General features: G+C 47.8%; 1 protein-coding gene across 2 annotated transcripts in view; it reads right to left on the bottom strand.

The window, feature by feature from the left end:
- LOC119452817 (translation initiation factor IF-2-like) overlaps positions 1-10,000 on the bottom strand; it is a 51,756-nt gene that overhangs the window by 4,239 nt on the left and 37,517 nt on the right. The window contains exons 1-2 of one of the 2 annotated variants that reach the window (XM_049667294.1): positions 6,994-7,334; positions 2,620-2,786 (exon numbers count right to left, since the gene is read on the bottom strand). In XM_049667294.1, coding sequence (XP_049523251.1) covers positions 2,620-2,786; positions 6,994-7,320 — 494 coding nt within the window. In that variant the 5' untranslated portion in view covers positions 7,321-7,334. Of the gene's footprint in view, positions 1-2,619; positions 2,787-6,993; positions 7,335-10,000 lie in introns of those variants that run through there. The other variant, XM_049667295.1, reaches the window with a different exon arrangement.

The following is a 10,000-nucleotide window of genomic DNA, read 5'->3' as shown; positions in this document are numbered from 1 at the left end:
ACTTCCTGTGACGTTAAGTCTAGCGCTTTTTCTTTGTGAATTTCCAAGCGCTCGTAGTTTTACAAACACACAAAGCTAACGAGCCCAGGCCACGTACATGCATAGTCATTGCGCACTGTGGCACTTAAAGAGCGATATTTCATCTTGAAAATGACTAACTTGCGAAGCCACAAAGGTGTCGGAAGACAAAAAGTCACAGGCCTGCGCCGCACACGAAGCACAGTCAACGTGTACGCTAGTGGAGCGGCTCAAGAGTAGCTCCAATGTCGGCACCACGCACAATAGGGTCTTCGCGGCAAAGTCTCTTCGCCTCGTTTTGACGAGAACGATCTGAACTGTCCGGCTGTCGTCGACGGCGAGCTGCGGCTTGTAATGCTCTCTGCACCAAGTAATCTAAGAACGTTGCTCTGCACAGCAGTCGGCTGAGCCCGATGATGCCTGGTTGTAGCCGCGCACGTAGCTCTACGTTTGCAGGTGCCTTAACTAGATGGCGGCACCATACTGGCGCTTAGGGATCGCGTTGATTGCGCGCCTCGTCTGAATTGCATCTCGTCGTCTGCGTCTGCGCGCCTGCCTATAGGGCGCGTTTATAGGGTATTTTCCGGCTACCTGATAGCAAGCGCTCGCGTGGCTCAGTGGTAGAGTATCCGACAACCGCGCAGCGGGCCCGGTTTCGATCCCGGCGTACCAGGGCCCGGTACTTTTTTTTTCCGCATTTCCGACGTTAGCGGTTACGGTCACCGCACGCTGTCGGCGGAGGCGGCGGCTGCAGCGGACGCCATCGCGAACCGAAACTACTACTGGAATGAGCCTATAATAGCTGACGCTGTAAAACGACGGATTTAAGGCAAAGTCATGTAGCGTCAGTCATCCCCATGGTGACTGAAACGGCAGACTTGTAGCTTCCGTAGACACTAGTACCGCAGTTAGCAATTATATGGACACTCGAGGCGGCGCACAAGCCGTCGGCGCTGGCGCGGCCGCACTGTCCCGGTATCAGCGAGCACGTGGAAGGTTAGATGGTCCTCAGAGACGCGAATGACAACCAGTGCGTTTGCCTGCAGAAACGACGAATCCAAGCGGAAGCACCGTCAATCTCCGCTCATTGATCCCTGCAGCAGAACCAGGGCAGCGTTCTGCTGTGCATCTGTGTGCACACCACAGCGTCGTGCGTATACAGTGGTCTGAGCGGGACGGGCAGTACACTTCAAGTTACAAAAGCTGAAGGTTTCCCTTCTCGTCCACCCCTCCGGGAGCGAGGCCTGCAACGCCGGTGGAGGCACTCCTCCTAGCGCCAGCATTCTGAGACACACTAGCTCATAGCTTCGAGGGCGCTGCTTCCGCGGCGGAGCAGTAGTCGGTTCGCAAGCTATGTCGTGCGCACATTGCGCCCCGAGGTAGTCAACACGATCCGAAGAGCTTCAGAGCAACACTCGACCTGGCTGTCGCCTTCAATGCTTCGTAGTTCGGATGAAATTGCACAGTTTTTTTTTTCTGGAAATCTATGACAATAAACAACTGTCAAACTATGCCGGACTACATGGCACAGTGAGACATGCAGAGTGTCCTCCCCTGTTGGTTTCGCATCACAGAAACCGTCGTGAAGGCTGGTTTGTGGGTTAGCTGGTTTTGTGTTAAGAACATCTTGAAGCGAGAACAGACGATAGACGAAACAAGAAGGTGGCACAAACGGCTGCTGAATTTTAACTAAGATTGCTCGTGTGTCTTCTGCCTGATTGTTTATTCGTCTATTTCCGATATATACCGGGTGCTTTTTAAGACTATACAGAATATTTAAAAATCGCCTGTGGCAGATGTACAATCCAAGCCCCTCAGCTGGATTACACAAAGAGGTGGAAATTGGTTGCACCAGAAATTGAAATGCATATTCAACACTGGAAATTTCGTAAATAAACTTTTTAGCTTATTACATTACGGCATATACTGCAAGTTACGAATTGTAGCCGGTGAGTTCACAAGGCGTATTCGATTGAAACGATTTTCTGGATGGCACACGTTTCGAGATATTCATTCCCAAAGTGTGCGACAAGCTGCACTGGCGGTCCAGTTAAAGTTATGCTTCATGCATAAAACGGCGCTTTGTTTAACGAAGTGGAACAACATTGTATTTTTTAGCGATAGTTTCACGGTGTACATCTCGAAAGCGGTGCCATTGTCAAATTCGTTGCAAGTGAACATGCCTTGAAAACTCAGCGGCTACAATTCGTAAATTGCAATACATGCCGTCGAAATATTGAAAAATCTGATAACTGAATTCTTGTTAATTATTTATTCCTGCATTTTGATTCATTTTGCAAGTAATGTCCGCTTTTTGTCGCAGTCTAGTTCAAGGATTATACTTGTACTGTTTCGCTGCAGGCAATTTCCTAAAAGTCTGTATAGTTTAAAGAAAAATCTGGTATATCATGTACTTGCAAAAAAAAAGAACCTAGTTGAAAGTTCAACGCGCGTGTGTCGCCTTCTTGTCGTGTCCGTGGTTCTTTTCGCGCGGGAAGAAATTCAAAATGGAACTGAAAGTAGCCTGCGATTATAGAGTCGTGCGAAGATACGGCACCGTGTGCCACGATGGGAAATGTGCAAGACCATACAATACGTTACCTGGAATCGCCGGGTGAAGTTGCACAGAACGCGGACGACTGCTCCTTGGCTTCGGCTTTGGCTTCGGCTTTGGCTTCGGCTTTGGCTTCGGCTTTGGCTTCGGCTTTGGCTTCAGGGATTTGTTCCGCGCCGCGTGGTGGCGGGGACTTGGTGGTATCTGGGGCAGCCTTCGAGAAACACAAATTTGTGCGACAGGAGAACGGTTAGAATCCCATTGAATGCAATCTTAACAACGCTCGCGATGTCTCTCATGCCGCGTTTGAGGCCCTCGGCACACGGGGCACGGGAATTCAACAACAGTTGTTGTCCACTTGTGGGTCTTCGATTTTGTGCAGGCTCCTTTGCATGAAAGTGTGTTTAGAACGCATAGTTTTAAAGTGAAGCTTTATACGCTCACAAGTTTCCGCGGCGGTGGTGGTTGTGTCACGCTGAAAAGTGGGCCGATCCTGGCGATAGTGCAGAAAGGGTCCATGCTCAATGGCACACACCTCTGTGGGCTCGGGGACCTGTAACGCGCCCTTGTACTACCCTTGTGCCATGTGGGACCCAGAGAGACAAAATCGCCAGCTCTTTCCCTGTCGAGAAAATGGGTATATGGGACGCTTGTCATCCGATTCTAGCGTGAGGGCTTCCAAAGCCCAGGCCAAACGCCAGCGAAGAGCCGCGGACCCTGAGTTTAGGGCAAACGAAGCGGAACGCCTGCGACAGTGTCATCTTGCTACAAGCTGCGCTTACCCCATTTTCTCGACAGGGGAAGGGCGCTGAATTATTTGCTAATATATATATACTATATATATATATATATATATACACTGTCAAAACCAGATGCCTCTAGATTCGACGGGCCAGAACTGCATAAAGTATGCTGCGCTTGGAAATCTGACACCCACATTCTCGTCTTCAAAAAGCCAATTATAACTCGACGGCGTGAGAATTTCTAGCCTAAACATTTTGTTTTCAAGGGTGATTTAACAATGCCTGCGAAGATGGGACGTGTACATGGCACTAAAACTTTACATAACGTAAATGAAGTCAAACTAAATGAAGTACAGAAAAAGTGACCAGCACAAGTCATCAAGTTCCGCGCCTGCCTGCGAACAGCGTGCCATTCTTCAAACTATGTACGTGCGCTCATGTTAGTGGCAGCTGCGCGTTGAGTATTGCGAAGAAAGAAATATGCGTGTGTTTTTATTTTTATAGTAGAGAGATGCAGATGCCTATGGAAAGACGTTCAGAAAAGATCTGAGCCCGTTTAGGTCGCAAGAGACGCTTTCTACGCGACTGCCAAAGCTGACAACTAGATGCGGCTTCCTATTCACAAGATATCAAACGTGCCAATTGTCATATAAGTGCATGCTGTTGCCTAATGTTATTCGGTTTACTGTTGCGCCAGTTGCGGGCACGCAGGAGAAGAATAGGTAAAAAGAAGGCCTCGTTATTAGTGCACTTAAACATCGTAGCATAAACCAAGTTGTGTGATTGCGTAAATCACAAGTACGTCGACATCTTTTGGCTGAAACTGTAGGAGCGGCTACTTTAGATTCCCTTAAAAACACACGGCATGACGTGCAGATTTTCGAAAAAGACAAATGGTGTGTTGCATGTTTGGCCAGCATAGAATAAAATGTGCTTGGACTGCTATAGAAGAAAGCTTCGAGCCCAAGTAATAGATGTCACAGGAAGGACTTCCTGTGACTTGATGCCCTCTCGCGTCGACAAGAAAAACCTAAGAATATCACAGACAATCACTGTATCTTAACACTTTGCGTGTGCTTACCTATAATAGAACCCCATAGCTTACATTACTCCAGCTAGAAATCCTGACTACGTTTTTCTGTGCGTACGCAACCTTCCCTTCGAGTTTCGAAGCATTCTGCTCAGCTTCTGTTTTGTTTGTACAGCAAACTGGGCTACGTCGTTTTTGTCTTCGATGTTGTCTTCGCGGAGCAGCCTGCTTTGCCCGCTGCATAAGAACTGCAGTGAAACTTAAAATAACCGCTGTCAATTTAGGTGTCTATTTAGCTGTCTACGTTGAGCATTGGAACGCATCCATTGTGGTCACGGGAACATGGTGGCTTGAAGTGATCAGCAGTGAGCGAAGTAAGGAAGCCACAGTCTGTAGTCAATGGTATGACTAGGGGATTTGTATCCGCCAAGACACGGGATATTGAGGACAAGTCATCTTGTGGAAACTATCTACAGGCTCTGGCTTCCTTGTTCACCAAATGTTCATCAAGGCCCAGATGTGTCCAGCGTTTCATGCGTTTAGTGGGGATTAAATGGGCCGAAAGAGCTATAGTTCACACTTGGGCTGAAGCAGATGGGTTCTCGCTTAAGAGTGAGCTGAAATTGCAACGTCTGACTGGGTTTATTTTCCGTATTGAATGATAGTTCTGCTGTATCTGAAAAGGCTCTGCTAAAATGTCTTCACAGCGAATACCTATTTATTCCACCGTTACCTTTGTTTTGAGGAATATGGCTGCGATTACTAATCAGACACATATAAAAAAGCTCGCGTTTACCAGCATTATACAGCTAACCTGAGTCCTGCCGATACGAGCCGCAAAGCAAATTCAGTAGATCGCAAAGCACCGCACACATTGGTAGACCTGGTGGCAAAATCGCTTCTAAAATCAACGACGTGGAGCATTGCTCCACATTGGAGAACTTATTTATGCGTATTGAGTTGCACCGCTCTCACTATGCAGCCCCTCGAATTTCGAGGGTAACTACATGCTACATGCAAGTCAACCGAGAAGATTTGTGCTCATCTCGCGCCTCGCGTAGTTATAATAATTTTAACCAATCCACAACAAGCCAAAGCATGATGGAGTAAAGGCAAGAAGACCGGGCAGCTTGAGCGCCATTTATGTAACCGATCGACTGATGTTTTCGGGCTTTAAACCTTGTTGAGCGAACCTTGTATTGCAGCTAAGGGCAAATACAGTGTTGTCATTTAGTTCATGGTGGTTCACCTGCTTGTCCCACATTTAGGCCCCTTTCGTGAGTTCCTGAAATTAGTTAGAGAGTACAATAACTCTATTTGCGTCCGCACTCTAAATACAGTAACATTTAGTAAAATCCACATTTTGACATCTACATGAACACGTGAAAGCAGTGCCATTCAGCGTAAAAAACCACAAGAGATAAGTCACTTTCAGGCTGATATTGGTATTATTTAGGTAATGTTACAATTATTTATACATAAAACTGTCGTATCACAAATACGGCGAACAACTGACAGCATTAGCAAGGTATTCTCTGACAAAAAATTCTGCATGGCACCATTACATTTCAACAGAAAGTCGATCTACGGCTAGAGAAACTCAATGGAAACAATAAAACCTCTTTAACAACTTCTCTAAGAGTTAGGCTATACGCGAAGCGAGCCTGGTAATTTTATGAGCCGTACAAATTTCAGGAAACGTTTGTTCGCTCACTAACTAAATAAGCGCGGTGTTGCACCTGTTAAGACAACATGAACAGAGTTCACTCGACGACTGCGAAGACTTGCGGTCACAACGCTGGCGTGAAGAAGGGCGTCGGCAGGTGGGGAGGATGCGTTCAAGTCTCCCCGGTAACGTTACCTATACTCCGGCTCCCTTCGCATTTTCAACTATGACGCGCCTCCGAAACTTCGCAAAACCTCCGACTTCCAACACTCGGCGCGTGGGAACACAGAGCGCACGAAGCCACCAGCCTTCTCGGCCCGCTCTTGCATGTTCCTACTGCGCCCCGGTACTCGACGTCACTAGCACCAGGTCACGTGACCTCAATGACACCGGGAAAACATGGCGCAACATGGCCGCGCTGACGTCGATGGCGCGAGTTCACCTCGGGTGTCCGCGTAATGGCTCTCGATAAAGACGTGAACAGTGAACGCTATTAAAGATGATCGTGGCTACAGTACATCCAGAGTGAATGCATTGGAAGGCGCAGCACGCGAGCTCTAATAAAGTTAAATATTGGAACAGCAGTTACATTAACCCCACAAAGCGCGAATGCCATTCCACATCAAAGAAAATTAAAACTGCTTATTCACATTTATTTACGGCTATAGGGGGGTATGTTGCTACAAAGAAAACAATGGAACAATAATTGTCTACACATTCATTAGTACGGTAATTAATTGCTTAGTAATTGATTTGCTCAACTATCCACAACTGAGTACATCCCTCCGGTATATCAAAAACACTTGTATGGGCCCTGCATAGGGTTTCCAGTGCTTAAATCAGAGTTTTAGGTGCCAAAATCAGCGTATCAAAAATTATACATTGGGCTTTGCGGGGTTAAATTTACTTGTCGCAAAAGAAGCAGCCGGCACTGTCCTTGATTTTAAGGCTTTGACAAACATGCTCGCGCAGTTTGACTTACAGTCGTGGTCGGTGCTTGTGAGTCGGCCAGCTGCGGCCCTTCACCGACGCTCGACCTCTGGTGGCCCTTGGTGGTCTCGTGCGCGTCCACGCCTGGTATCTGCAGCGTGCTTTCTTTGTGGCTGGCGCCCGTGCCCGAAACCGAGTCGGCGATGCTGGCCGGCTTGACACTCGGCTCGACTGTCATGGTCTCCTGGTCGCGCATCTCCCGCTGGCGCCGCAACCGGCGCAGCAGCACCCATACGAGCACGCCCACCAGTAATGCGCAGATGGTGAACAGCGCGAAGGAGAGGACGTTGTGGAACGCGTCGTCGTCCCAGATCCCCATGGCGGTAACCAGGCGGTGCGCGTTCAAATGATGGTCTCTCCAAAGGCCGAGGATGCGCCGATGACCAGGCTAACGGCAGCCCTCAACGCTCCCCCGGAAGAACAAGCGCAATGCCACGCGCACGGCTCGCGCACTTCTTCTTTCGAAGGCCTAAAGATACGTACCCACGCTCCTCATTCGGTGCCCTTCAAATGCAGCTGATAATAATGATGATCCCTAGATTATGGCACGTACCAACAACGAGTGATTTGCCAAGACGCGAACGCTGCTTCTAAAATAAAATTTAAAATATTAGGCAGAAACCATCTCACGATGACCCTCTACGGTGATGCGATTAGCACTGGAGCAATAGAGACGCAATGTATTGACTAGTATTGACAGCATCGAAGCGCCTCCTGTAGAGGCGTGGACCGCAGCAACGCCTCAAGTGCATGTAGCAGCAACGCCTCAAAGCCTGAGCGTAGCCTCCGAAATGCGTGGCGCCCCCGTGCGTGCGCTGAGAAACGCTCCAAGCGGCAGCTGAGCTCCTGTCGCGCAGTTTTTTTTTTTTTTTTTTTTTTGCGGGAAACGCTGCGCTAACGTAGTGGCGCTGCCGAGAAGTCCGTGCATTGACTCCGAAACGAGATTCGTGCCGCTCTGGTGCGTGTGACAGCTGAGAACTGTTCCCATTTTGCCCGCAAACACAGTGGCAAATATTCAGTGACCTAAGTTGGCGAGAGGTTCATTGAAGAGCGGCGCGTACCCACTACATTCATGGCGGAGCTCACCAACGCGCGCCCGGCTGGGCGGCTGTATCTTGAAAGCCATCTGCGGCGGGGGCAAAGCCCGCCCTGCGCTGTGTTATCGCGGCTTAGTTCGCGTTGATGCGAGCGGCGGCGCGAAGGTCAATTCGCTCGCTGCTGCGGCCACGCTTACTCACTCCAGCGTTTTGACAGCCATTTTTTCGGTCATTGAGTGAGGTGCGTTCATGTTTGCTTGCGCGCACGTGACACCATGTATGCCTACGTTTAAAAGTTTTTACGGCCGATGAAACTACTATCATTACTTCGTATAGCTGTCCACTAATTTGCTACCGCAATCGGTGCTTCGCCTTTCGGGCGAAAGTGCTACTTTTTAAATGCGAAGCATTTCTTGGCGAACATTTGCTGCTTTGACAGTATCTATCTATCTATCTATCTATCTATCTATCTATCTATCTATCTATCTATCTATCTATCTATCTATCTATATCTATCTATCTATCTATCTATCTATCTATCTATCTATCTAGTCTATCTATCTATCTCTATCTATCTATCTATCTATCTATCTATCTATCTATCTATCTATATCTATCTATCTATCTATCTATCTATGAGCCGCCTACGACTTTGTGCTCTCATGGTAGTTTCGTTAACTTGGTATGCACCAAAATTGGCATACAATGACAAGAGTGTATGACGAACATAAGTTATATGTAATGACATGAATGTCATGACATGCGTGTCATGCAGTTCATGAAACAACCACTTACGTATTGGTGATCTCATGGCTTACAGAAAACTGGGTACGGTGCAAGACAGTATTCTCTGCGTTTGAAGCACAGACGGGTGGCCCTGAGGGAGAGGATTACCTGTGAAGTCAATGGGAGTCGAAGATGGCGAAGCGGTGCCTCAAGGAGTCTTTGTACCGAAAATCCACGCCAAGTGCTGCACGTATGCGGCTCAAGCTCTTTGTTCGTAGGCCCAATGGCACTTGCCCAGGCACCTCGTACGGCGCGCTTTAAATGCACTTGCGCCCTATATATGGGCGCACTTTTGGGACGTAGGAAAATTGATTGATTTTGTCTTTCTATCTTGCGCTGCACCTCACCACGAAGAAAGGATCAGTAAGTGAGATGCATCATTTGGATATTTTGGTTTCCCTCTCAGGCATATATTGAGCGTCTACGTGCAGTTGCTAAAGTGTCTGCGATATGGACGAAGACGTCGTTATCGTTTCTATCAGTGAAGGCAACGCTAAAATTTTGCTGTTTATATGGTTTTCATTGTTTTAAGAGAGGAAATCTTTTTTTCTGATACTTATCTGACAGCGCTGTAGCATACGTTCCGCGCCTTTCCCTAATCTCATTTCACTTATTTTTCTTTATCAGCCTTATAACACAGACGTGCTGAACATGCAATGGTACTCTTCGACAATTCCACGCGGCTGGTATGCGCCGCTTGCTTTCGCTTTAAATAACCGTCATATCAAACGAGGTTGGAATGATGAAGGTTGCTATCTTTTCAGTGCAACTTCGTCACTGATAGGGCACATCAGTATCGCATGCAGAGTTAATTAAATTAAATTCTGGGGTTTTACGTGCCAAAAACAACGATATCATTACGAGGCACGCCGTAGTAGGGGACTCCGGAAATTTCGACCACCTGGGATATTTAACGCGGCCCCAATGCATGGGACACGGGCGTTTTTGCATTTCGACCCCTTCGAAACACGGCCACAGCGGCCGGGATTTGATCCCGCGACCTCGTGCTTAACTGCGCAACACCATAACCTCTAAACCACTGCTGCAGGTACGCCTACAGAGTGCATACATGAATGAAAATGTAAGGGTTTATGGTGTAGTCAGAAGTGTGTCAAGAAATGTAGCTAGAACAGCTGGGAGGTTTACGTTGGCTTGGTACAAAGCTGTATCGTAACC

The sequence above is a fragment of the Dermacentor silvarum genome, chromosome 5 (genome assembly GCF_013339745.2).
Source record: "Dermacentor silvarum isolate Dsil-2018 chromosome 5, BIME_Dsil_1.4, whole genome shotgun sequence".
Classification (NCBI taxonomy): domain Eukaryota; kingdom Metazoa; phylum Arthropoda; class Arachnida; order Ixodida; family Ixodidae; genus Dermacentor; species Dermacentor silvarum.
The sequence above is the reverse complement of the archived record's forward strand: the minus strand, read 5'-3'. Positions and strand labels throughout refer to the sequence as shown.